This window comes from Musca autumnalis, unplaced genomic scaffold, assembly GCF_047663935.1.
Source record: "Musca autumnalis isolate F117 unplaced genomic scaffold, ASM4766393v1 scaffold_3, whole genome shotgun sequence".
Taxonomy (NCBI): domain Eukaryota; kingdom Metazoa; phylum Arthropoda; class Insecta; order Diptera; family Muscidae; genus Musca; species Musca autumnalis.
The window spans coordinates 122978923-123005471 of NW_027411866.1; the positions used below are offsets into that span (position 1 = coordinate 122978923).

A 26549-nucleotide genomic window follows, 5' to 3' on the forward strand; every position below is an offset into this window, starting at 1 on the left:
GGGGGGGCCCGGGCCCCCCCGTGCCCCCCCCTGCGTACGTCCCTGCTACTCCAAATTGTCTGAAACGGATATCGTAAAAAAACATACTTGAGGTCTAAAACCATTATTTCGATGAGGCACATTTTTGGAGGGTATTTACACTTTGCCCTCTTTAGCCTAAAGGCTGAGGGTATAAAAATTTTCAATCATGATAGAGAAATTCCCATTCTTTATACCCTACACCACTATGTGGGAAGGGTATTATAAGTTGGTTTTGACCAAAAAGTTTGTAACGCATCGAAGTAATGGTCGTAGACCCATACTTATATTTACCAAAATGAATGTCTCGACGAGCTGAGTCGACCTGGCTATGTGTGTCGGTCCATCCGTCCGTCTGTCCTTCTAAACCTTGTAATCACGCTACAGGTCGCAATTTTGATCGGATCGTCACGAAATTTTGGGTGTTGAAGGGGGTCCCGCAAGGGAAGAAGCCTATTGATTTTGGTGATGGTCGGATAATATTTAGGGGCCGAAATGGGCAAAAAAACGTATGTGGGTAAAAAGACAACGTTTTTTCAAATCGAATATCTCAGCTTCTGTATGGGTTATACCAAAAGCAAAATCTGACAATGAAAGTAAAAAATATGACCTTTCTAATAATGTAAAGTAGGGTTTCGTAGGTGATCAAACAACGAATATATCACAATAGTCGCAAATAAAACCCAAATTTTCATTTTTGCGATTTTAATTGTAATGACGAATATCACAGCTTTGGCTGGGGAATTTCCAAAAGCAAATCCTGACTATGAAAGTAGAAGATTCCATCTTTACAATGACGCAAACTAGGTCGGCGTAGGTCGCCAAATAACGGAGATATTGCAATAGTCGGTAATACATCCCATTTATCCATTTTTTTGGAAATCACGCTACAGGTCGCAATTTTAATCGGATCGTCACGAAATTTTGGGTGTTGATGGGGGTCCCGCAGGGGAAGAAGCCTATTGATTTTGGTGATGGTCGGATAAAATTTAGAGGTCGTAATGGGCAAAAATCTTATTTATATAAAAAGAAAACTTTTTTTCCAAAGCGAATATCTCAGCTTCTATATGTGGTATGCCAAAAGCAAAATCTGACATTGAAAGTTGAAAGTTTCACTTTTCTAATGATGTAAAGTAGGTTCTCATATCTTATCAAACAACAAAGATATCACAATAGCCGTTTTCCACTTTTTCTGCAATCACACTACAGGTCGGAATTTTGATCGGATCAGCACGAAGCTTTCTCATAGAGATAGAAGCATATTGATGGTGGTGATGTCGATAGTAGTCAAATATAAAATTAAATATTAATTATTTTGATTCAGTTCGCCTTAGGTCATTTGGTATAAAAGCCAGATAGGTGAACACTTTCGTATCTCCTTAAAAGAAATGTTTTCTAGTGAAAGAATTATGCACAGAGGTAGTGGTGTAGGGTATCACATAGTCGGCCCCGTACCGACTATAGCCTTTTCTCACTTGTTTTAATTAGTGCAAATTACAATGCTGTACGAGGTTTTGAAATTTTTGTGGTACCTTTGGTAAAAAATAATAGAAATATTGTTCATTACAATGATCGATTCGCACGGTGCGCTTCAAATAACTATAAATAAAAGGTGCTTATTCCTGGGAAGTTTTTGCGGATTGTAAAATTACAATGTTCATAGATAAAAACCAGTAAGGAAAGGATCAAGGTCGGGCGGGGCCGACTATATGATACCCTACACCACTGCAAAATATATATGGGAGCTAAATCCAAATGTGAACGGATTACGATATAATTTGGCACATATATTTCTAGACCAAACGCCGTCACACATTCCAAACTTCATCAAAATTAGACATACATAGCGTCGTTGGTGCATCAAATACCTTAAATCGGGCGAAAATATATATGGGAGCTATATCCAAATCCGAACCGATTTCGATAAAATTTGGCACACTTTTTTCTAGACTAAATTCCGTCACACATTCCATATTTCATTGAGATCGGACGTATATAACGGCTTTCGTGCACCAAATACCAAAAATCGGCCAAAAATTGATATGGGAGCTATATCCAAATCTGAACCGATTTCGATATAATTTAGCACATTTATCTATAGACCTAATTCCATTACACATTTCAAATTTTATCAAAATTGGACAGATACAGCGTGTTTGGTGCATCAAATACCTCAAATCGGGCGAAAATATATATGGGAGCTATATCCAAATCTGAAGCGATTTTTACCAAAATTAATAAAGTTCGTCCTTTGGCCAAAAAACTATCTTCCCCAATTTTCATGCGAATCGGGCAATAAATGCGACCTGTACTTTGTTTATAAAAAAATACATGGACAGACGGTCAGACAGACGGACATGCGTAAATCGACTCAGAAAGTGATTCTATGTATATCCCTAAAAGGAACTATGGGTCTATCTCGTTATCTTTTGCCTGTTACAAACTAATGAACAAAGGCATAATACCCCTTACCACAAGGTGGTGTAGGGTATAAAAATCGAAAAACCAAAAAATCGCCGGAGGGTTTTTTAAATACCGGTCAAAGTTCACAAAATGTTGCTTTATGAACATTGCAGTTTCAGAATCCGTAAAAACTTCCCAGGTGTAAGAACTTTTCATTTAAAGTTAGTCCAAGGGCACCGTGTCCGTTAAAATTTTTTTATTTTCCTTATACAAATTTTAGTTTTTTTAAGACACGTCTGTCCCTTATAAAATTAAGAAATTAACACATAACTTGTTCCAATCGCATAAAATAAATTTAATGGAAAAAAATAGTGCCCAGAGGAAGTGGTGTAGGGTATTACATGGTCGGCCCCGTCCGACTATAGCCTTCTTACTTGTTTTTAAAAAGATTTTTTAAAATTCTGTTACGTTTAAAAACAAGATTATTAACGCCCACAAAAATGTACGAAGATCGTCTCATTCGTTTTCGAGCTATCGTTGACACCGCAAAACTCTTTTACAAGAATAGGGTTTCACAGGTAGCCATTTACCACAAAACTATGCAACAAAAATTGCAAAAGCAGTATAAGGTGTGCTCTTTCAGATAAGAGAAAGAACTATGGGTAGTTTCTTTTAAATAAATTCATGAAAAATTAGTAATTAGGGTTGAGCATTCACAGATCGCTACCACACTTATAAATAGTGTTGTGTAGAAAAAGTATTCCCGTCAAAAGAAGTCATTTTTGCGCATGTTTTTACATAAACTGAATTTTATTCGTTTAAAAAATTAATATTTCTTTTTTCAATTATTTATTTGCAGATCCAATTTTCAAACGAACTGCCAGTGAAATTATTTTTAATTGTGGAAATTTTCGAATGATAGCCAAAAAAAACAGCTGACAAAATAAACCGGTCAAAATAAAACAATATTGTTGTGATTAAAAGTAAAATTGAGCAACAAATCAACACGAAGAAATCATAAATTTCAACTAAAGAAAAACACAAAAAAGAGAGAAAAATCAAAATAAACAAAAGGAACATAAACACTTGTCCTATATGTCTATTAAAATACAGCCAACAGAGAAAATTCACGCATGCACATAAACCATTAAAATGAACTATCTGATATGCATGTGTGTCGTGGACGGAGAATAAATCTGCATTTGAAAATCTGCATTTGAAAACAATGAACCACTCCTTCGTCCAAATATTTGATGCTCTACAAAACTATGAAAAACAAATCATTGCCAAAGAGCAAAAGGTGTTGAGAAAAACAAAAAAATTGACGAAAACACAAACCAAATATTACAGTAAAAATAAAAACAACACACAGACAAAAATTCTTTGAGAAAATTCGAACAAGAATAACATCAGCGACCAGCAACACTCTCTACTCTGAATAGTTTCAACGCAGCGGCACCATAAGCTATACAAGACGGCCACGAGATGATGTTTACACGCGCCCAAGTGCGCAAACAAAAATCAAATGGTAGCAACTCTAGCGGTCAACGGCCGCGCTCTTCACGAAGTCTGCAGCAGCAGCAACAACAGTATGCATACGATGTAAGTTTTTGTAAAAATTGTATAAACAAAATATATCTCACACGCACTCAGATACATTATTATTTGCTCAAGTATTCCTTTATGACCCTACCCCCTTAAAATGTTTATATCCTACACCACAATGTGGGGAGGATATTATAAGTGGGTTTTGGCCAAAAAGTTTGTAACGCATCGAAATAATGGTCGTAAACCTATACATATATACAATAAAATGAATGTCTACGAGCTGAGTCGATCTGGCTATGTGTGTCCGTCCGTCTGTCCATCTAAACCTTGTAATCACGCTTCTTCCAGGGGAAGAAGCCTATTGATTTTGGTGATGGTCGGATAATATTCAGTGGTCGGAATGGGCAAAAAACTTATTTGGAGAAAAAGTCAACATTTTATTTCAAAGCGAATATCTCCGCTTCTATATGGAGTATAATAAAAGCAAAACCTGCTAATGAAAGTAGAAAATATCAACTTTGCTACGATGTAACGCAAATGAATACTACCCATGTAGGTTTACGTTTTAATGTATCCCAGAGTTTTTAACCACAGTAGCTCTTATTTGGCATTTTTAATTCTTACTTACTTACTTAGCTGGCCCATTACAGAACATTTGTTCTATAGGCCGAACTAAGAACAGATCTCCATTCCTCTCTATTTGTTGCTTTGCACTTTGGAATACCGCGCCTTTTAATCTCATCATCCACTTGTTTGCGCCATCTATTCCTTGGCCTGCGTGCACCGCCATGCGGCATGTATTCATACGCCTTTTTAGCGGGTTCATCAGCGCTCATTCTTATGATATGGCCTAGCCAACGCAATCGCTGCATCTCGATACTTTTAACAATATTGATGTCGTTTTATAGCAGATACAGCTCGTGGTTCATGCGACGTCGATATTCACCGTCGACGCAGATTGGTCCGTAGATCTTTCGAAGAATTTTTCTCTCAAACACACCAAGCACTGCCATGTCTGCTTGCGCGTGTTTTGTGTTTGTGTGTTTTGTAGAGCATTATTTTTGTTTGACGAGATGTGGCTTTGTTTTTAAAATGCTTACTTAAACCAAAGTAGCATCTGTTGTGTTATTTCACAACTGATGTCGTTTGTTGTGTGTTACGGAGGTACCGAGGTAGACGAAGTCTTTTACTACCTCAATATTATAGGAACCAACTTCCACAGTCGGTCCGAGCTCAATGGACGCATTGCGCGTCGACACCATTAACTTGGTCTTCTTACCGTTTACCGCCAGACCCACTTTAGCAGATTCTCCTTCGACCTTTATAAAGGTATCAGTTACATCTTTTACTGATCGGTCCATGATGTCTATATCATCAGCATAAGCAAGTAACATGTGACTATTGGTGTAGATTGTGCCACTTCTTTTGACGTTTGCCTCTCGTATAACCTTTACTAGCAGGATGTTGAAGAGGTCACACGAAAGGCTGTCTCCTTGTCTTTTGGTACCAAACTCTTCTGAGAGGTTCTTTCCTATTTTAACTGAGGACCTCGTGTCAGTTAAAGTCATTTTACAAATCCGGATGAGTTTTGCGGGGATACCAAATTCAGACATGGCTTGGAATACCTTTGAACGCAGCGGGCTGTCGAAGGCTGCTTTATAATCGACAAAAAGGTGGTAGGTGTCGATCTGCATCTCTTGGGTCTTCTCCAGGATTTGCCGCAGGGTAAATATCTGGTCAATGGTGGATTTACCAGGTCTATAGCCGCATTGGTATGGTCCAATTATCTCGTTGACCATAGGCTTTAGTCGTTCGCACAATATCCCTGACACGATCTTGTAGGCAATAGGGAGCACACTTATGCCCCTATAGTTAGAGCATACAGTCTTATCTCCCTTCTTATGGACGGGTCACAGGATACTCGGGTTCCAATCATCGGGTACTCGTTCTTCCTGCCAGATGGTGCTAACTAGCTGATGAATACACCTTATCAGCGTGTGGCCTCCGATTTTGAACAGCTCGGCTGGTAGGCCATCGGCCCCTGCTGCCTTATTATTCTTCAGTCGATTTATTGCTGTCTTTACCTCATCTTGGCTGGGCGGTATATATTCAATACCATCTTCTGGGATTGGGACTGTGGTATCTTCGTCGTCTTCGCTGCTTTGGATACCAACAGATTTGAAAAATGTTCTTTCCATATCCTGAGTACACTATCTGTATCAGTTACCAAATTACCTTGCTGGTCTCTACAGGAGGATGTGCCTGTACCAAAGCCATCAGTTTGATGCTTGACTCTTTGGTAGAATTTTCAGACTTCATTCTGGCTCCTGTACACCTCCATTTTTTCACACTCCCGCTTTTCCATCTCTATCTTTTTCCTGCGAAAAAGACGTTTCTGCTCTCTCATTTTCTCCCTGTATCTCTCTCGTATGCTACGCGTTGCTACGGATTGTAAAGTAGCCCTATATGCCGCATTTTTCTCTTTGGTGGCAGCACGACACTCCTGATCATACCATGGATTGCTTGGTGGAGGTCTCTGGTATCCAAGTATGGATTTTGCGGCTGTTTGCCATTGCGCTGATATGTTATCGGGATGAGGAGTGCTTTGATTAAGCAATTGGGCTAGTTGAGTAGAATATGCTGTGGCTATCTGTCGTGATTGCAGCTTACCGATGTTAACTTTCGTGTTGTGTCTGTTCGTACTTTGTTTGCTACGTTTAAGCGGGTGCGTACTTTTGCTGCAACAAGGTAGTGGTCCGAATCAATGTTTGCGCCTCGGAACGATCGTACATCCAACACGCTTGATGAATGTCTTCCATCTATCACAACATCATCAATTTGGTTTCTTGTTTTCTGATCTGGAGACAGCCAGGTGCCCTTATGAATATCGAGATGATTAAATCTGGTACTGCTAACTACCATGTTTTTTGCAGCTGCAAAGTCTATCAGCCTCATACCATTGTCAGATGTTTCACTGTGGAGACTGAATTTCCCGACTGTTGGGCCAAAGATATTCTCCTTTCCAATTTTGGCATTAAAATCGCCTAGAATGATTTTAATGTCATGGGCAGGGCAACGGTCATATGTTTCTTCTAAGCGCTCGTAAAATATGTCTTTGGTCTGTTCGTCCTTTTCTTCAGTGGGAGCATGAGCGCAAATAAAGCTGATCTTGAAGAATTTAGCTTTTATTCGAATTGCAGCAAGTCTTTCATTCACTGGGGTGAAGCTGGATACCAGATGTTTTAGTCTCCGACTAACTACGAATCCACAACCAAACTCATGCTTTACGTCATGGCAGCTATAACACAGTGCGTCACCTTTAGCTGTTGTTGTGACGCCTTCCCAATCCATCGTATTTACTTATGTAGATCTCATATATGTCCCACATTCTTGTTTGAGTTCTAAGTGCCATCATATCACCAATTTGTTGACTATTTACGGTGACATTGTCATTAAATTGTCTACAAGCTAATGACACTCTAAAAAAATATTTTTTAAAATGCTATAGTTACAATAGTAACGAATACATCGGTTTGGAAATTAATTTGCGAGACAATTATGGTAGTGTCTACCATCTTACCTACTTATTCGGGTCAAAATGCTTGGCTTTATAAAATATGTTACATCTAAAAAAACAACTTAACCGATTTTCCTGATGGCATGGCCCATGGTGAAAATATGCCCTATGCCATATTTAAAAAACGCCATATCTTTACAAATAATAATCATGTCATTCGTTGGTAACTGGATTAATTGAGGACGACTGGACCAATTTGGATATATATATATATATATATATATATATATATATATATATATATATATATATATATATATATATATATATATATATATATATGTATGTATATTTTTTAATGTTCGCCATAACCCAACATAGGTTTTTGGATAGAAAATTTGACTACGCCCACTTTTTAAAATATTGTAACGAGTGTAACTGGTAGACATAAGTACATTTAGATGCATTTCTGTTGATTTAAGAATTTGATTTGTAACATAAAATTTTCATTAAGCATTTAGTTTATTCGTATCAGTTCTGCAACAACACGGACCCCACTTTTTAAAATATTTTATATCTTTAAAACTACTAAACCAATTTCCATGAAATTTGCAGCAAATGCTCAAGGTTTGCCGTGGTAAAGTAAATTTTATGAATTTCGGAGGAGGTGGGGTACCTACCCCAATAGAGAGAGAGTTTACAATATTTTAGATATAACTTTGAAATTTGGAACAGAGTATAATAAATTAGCCTTTGGATGTTTAGATTTGAAATTTAACATATCAGAACACGTTCAGTATAGTCCCCATACAAAAATGCCGCCTGGTAGTTTGAAGTTTTTAACCAAATTCTCCAACAGAATTGACGCAATAACTAAAAAATCTTTCAAATGAATATTACCCATATAGGTTTATGTTTTAATGTATCGCAGAATTTGTAACCACAGTAGCTCTTATTTGGCATTTTCGATTCTATTTCAAAGATTTCCAGTAGATCTTCTTCTTTAAAGTACATATCCATATATCAGACATTAACTTCAGCCCCATTAAAACAGTTTTGTCTTATTTTTGCCTTATTAAGTTATCAACTGAACACATTTTTACCGCGAGGACTGATTCTGATAAGAAAATATATCTAAAAACCCTATTAATGTTATTGGTATACCAATAATTAACTCCAGAAAAGAATAATAAATTAAATAAATAATAACAAGTAAAAAAGCGCTAAGTTCGGCCGGACCGAACTTTTCATACCCTCCTACGTTAAAATGTCAGATAATGTACATAAAATGTTTCATTCGGTATGCCCTTTTTTATGGTGCCTATATCTAACTATGCATGTTGACAATTTTTGGTGGGCTAGAAATTGGGAGGTACCGTTATATAGGGGTTATAATAAAACATGGACCTATGTTGACAGTTTTTGATGGGAGCCTTTAATGTCAAATAACTCCTAATTCGGTTAAAAATTGTAGCTAGAATCCTCAAAATACCGAAAATCGGTACATAACGTGGGAACTTCAAATGTCATTAACCGCTAGTTCGGAGGTATGTGGGCTATACGAAAATATGAACTTAAATGAACAATTTTTGTTGGCTTTTAAATTTCAAATTACAGAAAGTTCGTCCAAAAAATAAAGCTAATGTACGGAAAATCGGGAGGTTTGTTTTGGGGCTATACCAAAACATGGACCTACGTTCGGTTAAACATTTTAAGTAAAATCCTCAAAGTAGCGAAAATCGGGAAGTATCGTTATAGTGGGGCTATGTTGAAAATTGTTGATGCAGATGTGTGGTGACCACTACAACCTTCAAATGTCAAACTACAGTTAGTTCGGTTAAAAATTTTAGCTAAAATTGCCAATTACTGAAAATTGGGAGGTACCGTTATATGGGAGCTATATCCGAACATGGACCTATGTTGACAACTTTTTATGGAGAGTTGTTGTGACCACTAAGAACTTCAAATGTCAAATTACTGCTAGTTCGGTTTAATATTGTAGTTAAAATCATCAAATTACTGAAAATATGGGAGCTTTATCAATACATCGACCTTTCTTGACATTTTTTGGTGGAGAGGTGTGGTGACCACTAAGAATTTCAAATGTCAAATGTTCGAATTATAGATAATTCGGTTAAAACTTGTAGGTAAAATTCTCAAAATACCGAAAATCCGTTATATGGGGATACCGAAATCCGTTATACCGAGGTACCGTTATATGGGGGCTATACCAAAACGTGGACCGATATAGCCCATCATCGAACTTGACCTGCCTGCAAACAAAAGACGCATTTTCCCAATATTTCAGACAATTTTGGTGGAGAGGTGTGGTGACCACTAAGAACTTCAAATGGCAAATATTACAAATTACAGCTCAAGTAGATCAAGTAGATCAGGAGGTACCGTTTTATGGGGCTATACCAAAACATGTACCTGTGTTCATAATTTTTTCGAATATAAGTTGTTTGGTCACTAAGAGCCCTAAATATGAAATTGTAGCTAATTCGGTCTAGAAATGCGAGTTAAAACTTCAAAATACCTGAAATCGGGCGGTAACGTTATATGGGGGCTATTCCATGACATTGATCTATGTCCACTAGCTTTGTTATATAAGTTTATTGGCACTTAAGAACCCTAAATGTCAATTTATAGCTAAATCGTTCTGAAAATGTAGCTAAAAACGTCAAAATACCGTGAATCGGGGGTACCGTTATATGGGGGCTATACCAAAACGTGGACCTATGTCCACAAATATTGTTATATAAGTTTATTGACTCTTAAGAACTCTAAATGTCAAATTATAGCTATATCGGTCTGAAAATGTAGCTAAAAACGTCAAAATACCGTAAATCGGGGGGTACAGTTATATAGGGGCTATACCAAAACGTGGACCTATGTCCACAAGTTTTCTTATATAAGTTTATTGGCACTTAAGAACCCTAAATGTCAAATTATAGCTAAATCGGTCTGAAAATGTAGCTAAAAACGTCAAAATACCGTAAATCGGGGGGTACCGTTATATGGGGCTATACCAAAACGTGGACCTATGTCCACAACTTTCGTTATATAAGTTTATTGATACTTAAGAACCCTAAATGTCAAATTATAGATAAATCGGTTTGAAAATGTAGCTAAAAACGTCAAAATACCGTAAATCGGGGGGTACCGTTACATGGGGGCTATACCAAAACGTGGACCGATATAGCCCATCATCGAACTTGACCTGCCTGTAAACAAAAGACGCATTTTCCCAAAATTTCAGAGTCCTATCTCCATTTTTGTGGATGCTAGAGTGATTACCACAGACGGACGGACGGACGGACGTGCACAGTTCGACTCAGAATTTTACCCTGATCAAGAATATATATACTTTATAGGGTCGCAAATGAGTATTTCAATGCGTTACAAACGGAAAAACAAACTTAATATACCCTCCATACTATGGTGAAGGATATAAAAAATGAAGGTAGTAAAACAATTGTCTAATTGGTTTTAGAGATATACTCCACGGAAAACAATTGATATATCGTACATATAGTCCAGTAAACATTTCTTTTTATGCACTTCCAATCCGCACAATACTAAACTCGTCATTTTTTGAATACAGAATGAGTTTAAAGCCTCAAGACCTTTTGTATTTATTGCAGAACTCCTCGAGCCTTTATTATTTGATTATGAAATTACATGAGATATAGAAGTACTTCAGATTTTACTGGAAGTTTTTCTCAAAAAGAGTATTCAAACAAAAAAAATTAAATATTTCTTAGACAACTTGTTCATAAAATACATTATTAGTACATAAACTTCAGAACAATCTAAGTTTTCTTTTCAAAATTTCAAAAATAAAAGTTATTTTAGAGAAAAAACGTAATAATTTGTTAAAGTAGCTCAAAAAATTGTAGTCGACCAAACCATTTCGGGGGGCCCGGGCCCCCTGCGTACGTCCCTGGACATGGTAAAGCATAAAGTCCATAAAAAGTTGTCATTAAAACTCAATACGATGGGCCAGCAACGCGAACCCGGGTCTAGTAGTATAAAATATAGGAGACCGGACGAACTTAATTTCGCAGTATTGGAGGTATTCATATGTTAAATCGGGAGGTATATATCAAAACATGCACTTATATTGGTCGTTTTTGTGTGGAATTTTTTTTTTTAATTTGGTGTGGGAGGTTCGGGTACCTTGATCTAAACTGGGACAAAATATTACGAGAACCTAAATTTGGACCAAATCGGTTAATCCGTTCGAGAGTTACCGTGGGCCCCAACCATACATTCGGACATGGCTAAATCGACTCTCTGACTGATTTCGTCCAAACATACTTGGTGTCTAATCGACGAGACACATTTATATCGTATCAAGAGCAATAGAAACGTCTGTACCAAATTATAAAGCTCTATCTTAAATACTGCGACCACCATTTTTATTTTATACCTTCCAATTTGAGAACCCGCTACAGTCAATAGTGTACTGACTAGTTCTTTCACAATGATGAACGGCATCGGTATACCTTCCAATTTGAGAACCCGCAATACCACTTCCACACCGATACCCACAATTCTCTGTTAGCATGTTTTATGCACATATCGAATAATTAATACCAAATTTGAGTCATTTCCGTATAATAATAAGGCTAAAATTTTAAAAATACCGAAAATCTGGAGGAACCGCTCTATTGGGGCTACTTGAAAACGTGGACCTATACCGACAAATTTCTGGTGGAAAATTCTGTAGCATCAAAAAGAGACCAAATACCAAAATATCAAAAAATATTCAAAATGCCGAAAATCAGAAGGTACCGTTCTATGGGGGCTATATGGAAACGTGGTTTTATACCGACAAATTTTTGGGAGTTCGGGAGGTACCGTCGGGAGGTAGTATGGGGGATATGTCAAAACGTGGACCGACACCAAACATCCTAAGAGTATTAAAACCTTCTGTACCAAATTTCTTCTTGATTTTAAAATGCGGACGGATAGACGGGCATCGTTATATCGACTTAGAATATTAGGCTGATCGATGTGTTATAAACGGAATAACAAAGTCAATTATACTCTCCACATTTTGGTGGAGGGTAAAACATTAATTAAACCAGAAAGGAAAATATCAAAGTGGGCGGTACTGACTTTACGATACCCTACACCACTCTAAAAATGTAAATAAAGATCAAATCGGATGAAAATATATATGGGAGAAATATCTTAACTCGGCATCTGGAATGATTATATAATGTAATAAATAGGTACATCCATATTTCAAATATACATGTATGTATTTATGTATGTATGTATGTATGTGTGTATGTATGTATATGAAAAATGTATTGATGTAATTACCAATATTAAATGCAATTTTTTCCTTGTCCAATAAAATATTTCCATTCACCTTTTTTGATTCAATTATAAAATGTATTGGACATATAATTTACTAAAAAGCACAATTTCTTTAAGAAAAAACAAAACACTGATTTATTCACTCACTTTACCGTCTTTACTCAACGATGTTCTCTAGAACACTGATGAAAGATTACCAACATAATTAATACCATTTTTTTTTCTTTACCTCTTCGTTTGCTACGTTGGTTAAGAACAACAAAGCACGAAATGCACCTGTTTGACCGCAAAGCTTCATCGTCTCCTATTACACCATTCACACAGCTCTTTTTTATAAAACAGCATTCCGCAGCTGCGGGGCCTTGTTGTTACTCTCTTTGACAAAAATCCTCTCCACCCGTAAAAAATATGTTCTAACATAAAAAATATGTTGGTACCCAAACATATAAAATTGAGATATGTCACAAAATGTTGAAAACATATATTTGTTTGGACACAAACAAATTATGTTTGGATCCAAACATATATTTGTTTGCAATCAGTCCCAAACAAATATTTGTTTGGATCCAAACATATTTCTATCATATATTTTTCTGCAAGTATAAATAAAAATCAAATGTCGTTCGTTGGTAATGACATCAGTTGAAATTTTCAGAGGCAAGGTTGTGTCTCCGACCTTACCTACTTTTAATGACTTAAAGACTTGGCCACGCCCACATTTTAGAATATGTTACATCTACAAAACTATTGAACCGATTTTCCTGAAATTTTCAGGGAATGTACAGGGATGACCCTCGTTGAAAATAGAATGTATATTTTCTTGAATTTCGAAGTGAGCGGAGTACTTCCCTTTGCAATATTTAAAAAAACGCCATACCTTTATGAATAAAAATCAAACCCAACTTAGGTTTTTATGGAAAGAAAATTTTACTTTTTCGATATATTTTTTCTGCAAAAACCGATTTCCATCAAATTTGCACCAAAACCTTTGATTTGTAGACGAATTTCGGGGGCCTATTGTTTTATAATCGCTATATTTGCTAAACTTATGAGTGCATCTGCTTGCAAATTAAAAAAATTTTCGAGACAACGGTAGTTGCGTCCCCGATCAATAAAGACGATATATTTAAAAATTTCCTTAAATGGTGAGGCTCAATGATCCATCATCCATGAACAAATAAAAACATATAAGTTTCCGGGTGGAGCCGTTATATGGAGGCTATACCAACACCTGGACCTATGTCACAATTTTTGGTGGAGAAATTTCTGTATCACTGGTATTTCCAATGCCAAGTTACACGCAATTCGGTATAAAAATTAAGATGAAATCCTTAAAACACTTGAAATCGGGCGGTACCGCTATATGGGGGCTATACCTAAACCTGGACCTATGTCCATAATTTTTAATGGGTACGTTTCTGTACCATTGGAAACCTTAGTTGTCAAAAAACAGCCAATACGGGGTTAAAATGACGATAAAATACCTTAAATCGAGTGGTACCGCTGGATTGGAGCTACAGGAAAAAATGGACCCATATTGGTTTTGGTTTCATACTTATGTATTGTCATCCAAATCTGAAAAGTGTGCAAAGTTCGCTTGGTCAATTACAACTGTGTGAAAAATGAGTTACAGATTTGAACAGCAAAATACGGGAACAGCAAAATATGGGGGCTATAGGAAAAATGGACCCAAATTGATTTTGGTTTCATATTCACATATTGTCATCTAAATCTGAAAAGTGTGCAAAGTTTTACTTCGATTGGTCAACTGCAACCGTTTTAAAAATCAGTTACCAGATTTTAAAGGGGGTGAAGTTATACACCGTAAAAACACTGTACGAATGCACCAATATTGGTTTTGATTTCATATTCATGTATTGTCATCCAAATCTGAAATGTGTATAAATTTTTAGTTCGATTGGTCAACTGCAACTGTGTGAAAAATTAGTTACCAGATTTGAAAAGCAAATTAGATAAAACACTGTAGAACGGTGTAAAAATGGACCAATATTGGTTCTGATTTCATATTCATGTATTGTCATCCAAATCTGAAAAGTGTGCAAAGTTTTAGTTCGATTGGTCAACTGCAACCGTGTTAAAAATGAGTTACCAGATTTGAACTAAACACACACCAAAGCAAGTTAAATAAAACACTGTAAAAACACTTGAAATCGGGCGGTATCGCTATATGGGGCTATACCAAAACTGGACCTATGTCCATAATTTTTAATGGGTACGTTTCTGTACCTATTTGTCAAAAAGCAGCCAATACGGGCTTAAAATTACGATAAAATACCTTAAATCGAGTGGTACCGCTGGATACAGGAAAAATGGACCCATATTGATTTTGGTTTCATATTCATGTATTGTCATCCAAATCTGAAAAGTGTACCAAGTTTTAGTTCGCTTGGTCAATTACATCTGTGTTGAAAATGAGTTACCAGATTTGAAAAGCAAATTAGATAAAAAACTGTAAAACAGTGTAAAAATGGACCAATATTGGTTTTGATTTCATATTCATGTATTGTCATCCAAATCTGAAAAGTGTGCAAAGTTTTAGTTCGATTGGTCAACTGCAACCGTGTTAAAAATGAGTTACCAGATTTGAACTAAACACACACCAAAGCATGTTTAATAAAACACTGTAAAAATATAAGATTCAGTGTTTTATTTATAAATGCACTTAAAACTAGAAAATAATTTGTCGCTTAGCCTCAATAACTACCCAGCAAACCAATCGTACCGACATCGTAACGATATCGGAACAAAATTCGGACGATACGTCCGATATCTGATCCGAAATCGTAACGATATCTTAATGAAAGTTGTATGAAGTGGTTGACATAATTTCGGAACGAAATGTCGGAGCGACATCGGATCGTTTTCGGTCCGATTTCGTAACGAAATCTGAAGAAAATCCTTGGGAAATTCGGAAAGGAAATTTCTTGCCGACATTCATTCCGAAATCGGAACGATATCGGTACAAAATCTTAACAATTTCCTCTCCGAAAAATCGTTTAGAAATCGGAACGAAATCTGAAAGACTTTGCTTCCGAAATTGTTCAGACGTGTCGGACATCAGACTTTTGGTTTGCTGGGTATATTCATCCACATGATTGAATCTCTCAAATAAAACGCTTGCCGTTTCATTTTGCCACCATTTTTAATTTAAATGCAAGCGTTTTAGTTGAGGGATTCCATCATGTGAAGAATATAGTTATTGAGCCTAAGCGACAAATTATTTTCTAGTTTTAAGTGCATTTATAAATAAAACACTGAAACTTAATTTTTTTAATTACACTATGATACAAAAGTGGACAAAATTGTTTTGCAGGATTTCTGATGCACAAATTCGGTTTTGTGGGAGTCCATAGAAGACGAAAATACCTTTGGTTCCTTTGGATCGCTTCGGGTTTTGATTTTATAACGGTAAATGTAGTGAAAAATGGGCTTTCTTGGATTTTCAAATTTAAACGGACATTACTTCTGTTTTCCACAACCGATTTGCACACACTGTTTTTCATTATAAAGGGGAGAGAAGTGCCTTTCGAACAAGCCAAAGATGTTTAAAATTAGTTAACAAATGGCTAATTAATAGTGGTTTAAGTGTGACAAAAACGCATTAAAAACAGTAAAATGTTTTTCCTTGTGCTCTAGGCTGCGTAAATGATACCTAACAGTACAATTATTTACAGTTAGCATGTAGGAAATTTAGTTGGCTTTCCAAAATGGGAAAAAACCAACGAAATCGGTTGAAAAATAAATGCGTTATGGCATTGTTTGTGTTTCAACTTTTTGGTTTTTTTCATATTTTCCTTTATAAAAGATGGGTATCTTAGCATGTATGATTCTAATTGTGATTATCCTGCTTAACAATTACGAACAAGGTATCAATGTTTTATAAAGGAAAATATGAAAAAAAAACCAAAAAGTTGAAACACAAAAAATGCCATAACGCATTCACAAGGAAAAACATTTTACTGCTTTTAATGCGTTTTTGTCACACTTAAACCACTATTAATTAGCCATTTGTTAACCAATTTTAAAAATCTTTGGCTTATTCGAAAGTCATTACTCTCCGCTATATAATGAAAAACAGTGTGTGCAAATCGGTTGTGGAAAAAAGAAGTAATGTCCGTTTAAAGTTGAAAATGCAAGAAAGCCCATTTTTCACTACATTTACCGTTATAAAATAAAAACCGAAGTGACCCAAAGAAACCAAAGGTATTTTCGTCTCCTGTGGACTCCCACAAAACCGAATTTACGCATTAGAACCCCTGCAAATTTTAACTGTAGCACAGTGTTATCTTTTATTTTTAACTTTTTAGTAAATACATTTTTTGACCACTGAGAACCTCCATAACCAAATTACAGTCAATTTAGGTCGAAAATGTAGATAAAAACTTTAAATTGGCTGAAATCGGATTCTTTCGTTATATGGGAGCTACACCAAAATCTGACCCATGTACAAAATGTTTTGTGGAGAAGTTTCTGTACATTTGGGAACTCCAAATGCCAAGTTACAGCTAATTACGATTAAAATGAGACAAAATCCTCAAAACTCCTTATATTGTGTGGTACCACTATATGGGGGCTATAGGACCCATATTGGTTTTGGCTTCATGTCATCCAAGTCTGAAAAGTGAGCAAAGTTTCAGTTCGATTGGACAACTGCAATTGTGTTAAAAATGAGTTAATATATTTGAATTAAATCGGGTGGTACCGCTATATGGGCACTATACTAAACCTTGATTTCCACAATTTTTAGTGGGGGAATTCCTGTACTATTGGGAACTCCAAATGCCAAGTTTGAGCCAATTCGGGCTAAAAATGAAGTCAAAATTTTCAAATTACCTGAAATCGGGTGGTACCGTTATATGGTGCGATAGGAAAAATTGACTTACATATATTGGTTTTGGTTTCATATTCATGTATTGTCATCCAAATCCAAAAAAGAGTGCAAAGTTTTAGTTCAATTGGTCAACTGCTACTGTGTCAAAAATGAGTTACCACATTTGAAAAGCAAGATAAATGAAACAATGTAAAAACACGGGAAAAATGGACAACTATTGGTTTTGATTTCATCCAATCTGAATCTGTATTGTCATCGCAATCTGAAAGTGTGCAAAGTTTTAATTCGATTGGTCAACTGCAACTGTGTTAAAAATGAGTTACCAGATTTGAACTAAACGGACACCGAAGCAAGTTAAATAAAACACTGTAATAAGCCTAGAGCTGGGGCTCAATTCATGTTCTATGAAAATTTGAAATGAAAACTTTTATAAAGGAAATAAATGTCAAATGAAAAATTGTATTTATTATTTTTCATTAAGTGTCAATAACTTCTAATATTACCGATTTTTTCGGTAAGTAAGCGACGAAAATAAACTTGTCGGCGGTACTTACCGCTAACAATAGTGCTGCTAACATATATTTTAAGCCTTTATTCATAATTTTCTGTTTTAATTTCTACCGATTTTTTTAGTAATGAAAAAATAGTTACAGTTATTTTTCCACTACTGACACTCTGAAGTCCATTCCGTTATATGATATTTCTTTACAAGCTTTTATTCACAAACACATAATTCTTCTGTAAGTTTCCCAAAGTTTCGTAACCACCTGATAAACATTCCGACTAATAGTTTCGCTCCAAAATAACGGTCCTATTACCACCAACAAGTTATTGATTTTCTTTTAATATATCGTGTAGGGTTTAAAAAACATCGTCTATCTCTGGCCACAAAAATTACAACAGTTTTTTTTAGATTGGTATTTGTATAAGTATTTCATGTATAAAATGTTCCACCATTGATTCCATTGTTTATGTTTTTTCTGTGTTTTACCACAAATAAAATCCAATGATCGCTCACAGTGTGTTTATTTATTTATATTTTTTTCTTTTACTTATTTTTAGAATCGCTACAAACCGTCAAACTTCACGGGAGGTAGTGCCAGTAGTTCTGCTGCAGCATTATTAGGCCTCGGTGGCAGCAGCAATAGTACATCAAGCAGCGGTGGTGGTGTACGTCTGAGAGAACGTGACAGAGATCGGGACAGAGATCGTGATCGAGATAGTAGAGACGGAACATCAAGTATTGCCGAACGCAGCAGCGGTTATTACAGTGATTTGTACAATAGCAATTCATCATTGCTACATCATCCCCAGCATAGCAGATATTCAAGTTATGAATTACCCCGCCAACACTCCAAAGAGGATTCATATTCACCACATCGTTCATATGGAGAAAAAACAACGGGCTATGTGGATCGACGTACCAGACCACGGAGTATTACAAATCGTCGTGGTGCCATTAAACATCAAAAGTATCAAGAAATGCATTATAACTTATTGGAGTTTATACTAAACCATTTATTTTTATTTCAGAACACACGATATTAATGGACATCGTTTTGTGGCGAAATTTTTTCGCCAACCAACATTTTGTGCCTTTTGTAATTTGTTTTTGTGGGGTTTTGGCAAGCAGGGTTATCAGTGCATAAGTAAGTTATAAAATTTTCTGTTGTTCTACATATTATCATTATTATCATTTTGTCAGGTTGTGAATAATATTGTTAACAAGCGGAACACTTCGGGCATCTCTGAGAGAGTTTTTAATGCTCTCGTATCCTTTTGTAGATCTAGAACTATCCACTTAATAATGCAGAGCTTTTAATTAAATTTTTTAAAACTCCACACTCTACACACATAAAATGTTTTAACTTTAGGCATTTATTGCTGTATAAAACCCTTAGAAAAACCCGCATTTCAACAAAAATGTTTAAAATTGCATCTTATTACAAAAAGATTAGAATGCACTTACCCAACTCATCTCGAATATTGATTTCTTTATTTATATAATTAATTGAAGATTCATAACTTTCACTTTGTTCATTACAACTTCAAGAACGCGGAATATTGTTTTTATCAGAACCGCTATTTATAGCACCACTCTTGAATTTTTCTCGGACTTCAAATTTTTGATAATAACTTCTTTGCAAATTTGCTTTATTACAGATTTTATTTTCAATACTTTTTCCATTTATTATTTTTTTAACACAGCACGGATATGAGTTTAATCACATAAAAAATTTTAAGATCGATGCAAAATACGAAAAAAAAAATTTATGAAAACGAATATATGTATCAACAAATGTCAATCAACAAAAATATGTATACAAATAATTTTCAGAGAGCCTTTGAAACGTTTGTACATTTTATAATATTATGCTTAAGTTAAAATATAATATTATTCTCAAGTTGAAATATAACATTATTCTCAAGTTAATTAATTAACGAATAAAAATTACATTTGTAAAAACTTTAATCCTTCAAAAGGTGTTCGTTAGATAAATTCTAAGATCAGGCATGCCGTTCGGCGAAAAAAAGTCCAATATCATTGAGCTATTATGAATCGGGGTGCACCCATTGATATGAGGGAAGTCTCTCTTGTCTTTTCTTATGAAATGTTGATGAAAATATCGGATCTTTCACGACTTTTGAAATAATGCAAAAGAATAATGAAAACATGACATCGCATGGAACCACTTCCATAATAGTATCTTTTATACGCACAACCATAAGATAAACCATGCAATTCGTCAGAGATCCAGCAGAGTGTATATAGGGATTTCTAAGTGAAATCGGACACTTTTTCAAAATGATGTTTTTCCTTTATTTTTTGCTGTGGTGATGCTGCTCATCAACAAAACGTTTCAGTACATTTTCAGATTTTTTTTTTTGACTAATAGTACGTTTATATATAACCGGATTTAACAAACCCACTGGGTTTCAAGTGTCCATTCCTTTGCGAATACGTCAAATAAATCATCATTAAGAAGGTTAACCCTACAAAAGCCTATAATATAAACATGGCCTAACGGTTCCAGAGATATCGCGCCTTGAAAAAGTCCAATTCTGTACAAACTATTTGGAAAGAAATACTCATAACTTCGTTACTATTGGTCCAATTTGAAAAAATATTTTTTTGGATGCAGTTTTCGCGATTTAATATTAAACATCAATTTTTAACAATGACAATACTCTTTAATTTTCCTGAAATATTTTGTATTAAACTACGATCAATTACAAAAAATTGAAGTCTTTTTGGTAGTGGAATTCGAATGATTACTATTTTTTCATATTTTTTAAAATTTGTCAATACAATTTTTCCTTTATAACAGTGTGAAACATTTGTTATTTTACCAAAAAAAAAAAAAAAACAAGTAAGAAAGTATCAGTCAGCTGAGCCGACAGAGATATACCCTCAGCCACGTACCCGAAGAAAAAAGTGGGAAAATTTTCCAGGATGGAAAAACTACATGTTGCAACAAAATTCAGAATGATCCAATACGAGTGCATTTTTTCCAATCTTTGGGTAGGGTGTACCCGTAGGAGTGATCCGATGTAGTACATATTCGGACCTAATACAAATCTGTAGGCAATAATTTTTTCTTTATTAGTCTATGGATATTTTCCTTACAGACTATATACATAATTAAAAATATTGTAGTTAATTTTCTGAATTTAAATATATTATAATTTTTTCTGAAGTTTTCAGTTTCCCACCGAAATGTGTTATTTAGTCGTCCATAGGGTTATAAAATGTTTCATAAGTTAATTATCGGTATAGGTCTACGTCTTCCTATATCCGCCTATTTTCGGTATTTTTAATGTTTTGTCAACTTTAAACGGGCATTACTTCTTTTTTGCACGACGGGTTTCTATAATTTTTTCTTTCCTTAAACAAGCCATAATTGTTTAAAATCGATTAACAAATGGATATGTTATAGTGGTTTAAGTGTGAAAAAACCACATTAAAAAACAGTAAAGTGATTTTCCTTGTGCTCTAAGCTGCATAGAAGATACCTAATAGAGTAATTATTTACTTTGAGCAAAAATGAAATTTAGTCAACTTCCCAAAAATGGGTAAAACTAATGAAATCCGTTAAAAATCCGTTATTTTGCCACCATTTATAATTTAAATGCAAGCGTTTTATTTGAAAGATTCCATCATGAGAAAGAATATGTTTATTGAGGCTAAGCGACAAATTATTTTCTAGTTTTAAGTGCATTTGTAAACAAAACACTGAAACTTAATTTTTTTAAATTATATTTTACTAGGGGACCCGGCGAACTTCGTCTCGCAGTTTGTTAGGTACAGAACTTTATGGCTTTGGTTCAAACCTATAATACTATTATTGCTATCACCGTGTTCAATGGCAAATATTTCTTTGTTTTGAACTGATAATAGCCGCGAAAAAAATTAGGTAACTCTAAATCGGGACTAAGATATATTTTTTAAGCAAATAACACGTTTTGCAATGTAAATAAAAATATTTGGTAGCGCAGTTGAAGCAAAATAATATCATAACGCCTTACTCGTTTCATAATCGATGGTTTTCTTGTTTGCAACTCTTGTTTCCACCACTGAGCACGATATTTCACTAAAGCAATTGAATATGAATTTGAATTTAATGCTGAATATAGTGCTTATTTAAATTTACGTTTTAAGCAATTAACCCATTTTAACCTATTTACCGATTTTCATCCGATCGTTATCGTCTGTTTTTTTACCCTCCACCTTAGTATGGAGGGTATATTTAGTTTGTTTTTCTGTTTGTAACACATCGAACTAATCATTTGCACATATATTCTTGATCAGGATAAAATTCTAAGACGATCTAGCCATAACCGTCTGTCAGTCCGTCTGTTGTAATCACTCTAGCGTTCGCAATAATTGAGCTAGAGTGCTACATTTTGGCACCCGAGCGTCTTTTTTCCGTAGGCCGGTCAAGATTTTTTGGTATAGCCCCCATATAACGCTACCTCCCGATTTTCGGTATTTTGAGGATATAAGCTAATATTTTTAACCGAACTACCTGTAATTTCACGTTTGGCGTTCCCAGTGGTCACAAAACATCTCCACCAAAAACCGTCAACATAGCAAATTCGGTATTAGATGCAATGGCTCTGGTAACACGGACAGAGCTATTCTATTAGTTGCCGTTCTTTGTGTGTTTCGGATGCTTGAAGCCTTGTCACACTAACACGTGACTTGTCGATTACTTGGTCACCCTATATTTAATTTCGACGTAAATAACATAGTCAAATTAATATCACAAACTAATTAACGATTTATAAGTATTTACCTACTTATGTCGCCGTTAAAGAATATTTGTTAGATAATTCGACCAAAAAAACTCCAGTACTTCCGATTTCTTGTTTTTTCCAATTTTGAATATCATCCTTTTTTCGAATGACATACATACAGTGTACCAACAGTACCAATGTACATATGTATGTATGTATGTTTGTATGTATGTATTTGGTCGTTTGTAATTGCCTTCCAGCTCTGCGGGAACTAAATTTATTGAATTCATACTCCTTTTACAGTGGCGGAACTAAATTGATTGAATTCATACTCCTTTTATAGTGGCGGCATTATTTGTTGGTATCATGACAGTATCAAAATATATCTGGTACAGCTTAAATATTATACCGCATACATCGGAAGTTTATCTTTCGAAGATGTTTTTGCCTACGGTTAAAAAGTATACATATATGCCACAACTTCACTTCCAATGAAATAACCTCGGAGCTCTTGATGTTTCGATTAACCCACCAATTTTGTGGATTTGTACCTTTTTCCTCAAAACTGTGGAAACTACTTTTGGCATTATCATCTTAGCCTTTTCAATCGGTATCTGACCGAAACCACCACTAATCTTTACAAACTCTAAACTAAGCCCTTTTAATAATTTTTCGCTGTAAATTTACTAAAAAGACGCTTGAAAATAAATGAAAATCGATTTGATTGTGAATTGACAAAACAGAGGCTAACAATGGACCCTCACAGTAGGTGCAAATACAATTTTCGCCAAAAACTGTCCAAATAAGTGCCAAGATTTACTCCAAACGCGAAGCTCGATAGAAATTTGTTGAAAAATATACTTTATTGAAAAAATATTTTTGCTAATTTTTCGCAAATGTTCGCGATTTTTTTAGGTTTTATCCTTTTCTGCCATGAGACCATTCCGAAGTGGTGCGAATTGTCAAAATCTGTTCAGCCGTTCTTGAGTTATAAGCGTAGTAACTAACATCATCCTTTTTATACCCTATACCACAATGTGGAAAAGGGTATTATAAGTTTGTTTTGGTAAAAATGCATGTAACACCGCGAAATATTCGTCGGAGATCCCCAATGTGGTATATCAATCTTCATATCTCGACGAGATAAAGCGATTTTGAGATGTGTGTCCGTCCATCAGTCCGTCCGTCTGTCCATTATAAATTGTAAACACGCTCCAGGCCGCAATTATGGACCGATCGTCACCAAATTTTGTATGGAGGTCGGTTTTAGATCAGAATAGATCCCTATTCTTATTGGTGATGATCGTGAAATATTTAGCGGGTGAAATGGACCAAAAACATAATATTTATCCAATTTTCTAGCGGCTCTGTAGGTCTCAATAATAGTCCGATCAACGCGTAGTTTCAAATAAGGTAATAGTATACCACAAAGGAGAAGCTTGCAATTTGAGATGGCGATCGGATAATATTTAGAGGGTTAAATGGACCAAAACTTTTGTGTGAAAATTGTGAACATTTTTAATATACAGCTTATATCTTAATTCCTGGAAGTGACATTCCGGGCAAGTGAGATATACTTGAAAGTGGAACGCTTGACCTTGCAATTAATGCCAATTATGTTGGTGTGCATGATCAGATAACAGAGTTACAGCCTAATATATTCCGTTATTTGTTTGTAGTGTAATAATAAACTCGCTAGAAGTCGCAATTATACATCAATAGTCACGAAATTTTGCACCGGGTAAGAGTATAGGTCGAAAAAGATGCCTACAATTTTGAATGACGATCTGATATTCTTTAGCGGGTGAAATTGACCATTACTTTTGTATGAAAAATATAAAAAAAAATATTTTTTTTAATTAATTTCTCGTTAGAGACGAGCGTACTGACCAAGATGCTTTTTGAAAAAGGAAAGCCGACGATACGAACCCACACAATCACCACTGTGTGACATGCATGTTTCGCCTTTGGTTTAGGAAGGCTCCTCAGACACATCGACTGTGGGGCGGCTTCGCTATCCTCTAACTTATTTCCTCTTTCAAATGCAAGTTGTTTTTTTTTTACAAAGTTGATTTTTTTGTTCAAATCTTTGTATGGCTTTCATGACAAACGCTTAGCGTCGCCTTTGAAAGTTATGAGTTTGGTTCTGAACACTAACACGCCGTGACAACACTTTTTTCCATGTGTTTTTCAAGGACGTGGGTTCGAACCCCAGCCTGGCTCAAGCTGATTTTTATTTTTATTTGAAAATTTTGCCTATTAGGCGAAGGCAAATGCAAGTTTTTTTTTACAAAGTTTTTTTACAGAGTTGAGAGGCAAGTTAAATAAAACACCGTTGAAACACTGTAAAATGGGCCAATCTTTGTTCTACCCTCAGCCTTTAGGCTAGAAAGGTATATGGCGCAAAACAAAAATCCTTTGCAATTTCATTTGAAAAAAATTAAAAAAATTTTTTTTGGGAGCACGTCTACAATTTTTGGCATAGAGATTAAGAAAGAAATTCTGGTTTCAAATCTGTTCGCGTTCACAAAATTGGACAATGCGCGCAAAAGTTATAGCGGTTTTTATTCTCATATAAAGAAAAAATATTTAAAAATATCTTATTTGTTGCTATGAGAATATGTATGCATAAAACGTTAACAGCATTCCATATCTTTTAACAGCGTTAATAGCATTCCATATCTATTAGTTATTAAATTTATTATTATTTTCGCGGAAAATCAACAAATAATAAACAAATTTGAAGAAAATCCAAATTATCCTGTCCCAGAGTCCGTACAAACCCTCGAAAAATAAATTAAAAAATATATGCGGAATCTAGACAATGCGTAGAAAAGTATGACACCAAATTTACAGAGATTGGGTACATAAACTGCATACTATAGCAACAACAAAAGAGAAAAACTTATTGTTGCAAATATATTTTTTGGTTTGATTCCAAAAATTATAAAAAAATATTTGGGAGTTCTCCAACTATTTCGTTAAAATCCCATACAATAGTTAATGTGTACTGCGAAAACTTCATCAAGAAATATAACTGTGATAACTTATAAGGATAGGAAATTAAGAGTAATATTGAAATTACAATCATTCAAAAAATGTGGAAATTAAAAAGCCTATTATTCGCGAAGTAGTTAATATCAGTTGATGCGCATCCGTTTTTGGATACAGCGAATCAATCTCTTTCAATATTTATGCATATTTCGATGTTTCACTCAGCGGTCAAAGTGTGCCGCCAGTTGCATCACACAATGCAAAAAACCTTAAAGTGGGTAAAAATCGCGCAATTTACATACGATTTTGACACATATTTCAAACAGATTCTTCAAGAACCGCGGATGTGCCTCCACATTCTATTTTTGGTAAAAAATCCATATTACTCGCGAATCTCTGTAATTTATGACACGCGTTTTCGCAAATATTATAATTGCGTATAAAGGATTCCATTTACGTAAAAAATTTTGAAGAAAATAGCGGTTTAGTACGCGGACTTGTCAAAATAAATTTTTGCTGATTTTCCTATTTTCAGGGCATCTATATCCACGATTTTAGTGGATGGATTCGATCGCGGATGGGCTCATTAGATCCGTCGCGTAAAAAAAAACTAAATTCACGCGTGGTACAAAGGAAATTGAATGA

General features: G+C 35.1%; 1 protein-coding gene across 4 annotated transcripts in view; it reads left to right on the forward strand.

Moving 5' to 3' along the window:
- Pkcdelta (Protein kinase C delta) overlaps positions 1-26549 on the forward strand; it is a 236081-nt gene that overhangs the window by 90534 nt on the left and 118998 nt on the right. For all 4 annotated transcript variants that reach the window (XM_073974258.1, XM_073974260.1, XM_073974259.1 and 1 more), the window contains 3 exons: positions 3281-4023; positions 18735-19144; positions 19206-19321. In XM_073974258.1, coding sequence (XP_073830359.1) covers positions 3907-4023; positions 18735-19144; positions 19206-19321 — 643 coding nt within the window. In that variant the 5' untranslated portion in view covers positions 3281-3906. The remainder of the gene's footprint in view (positions 1-3280; positions 4024-18734; positions 19145-19205; positions 19322-26549) is intronic.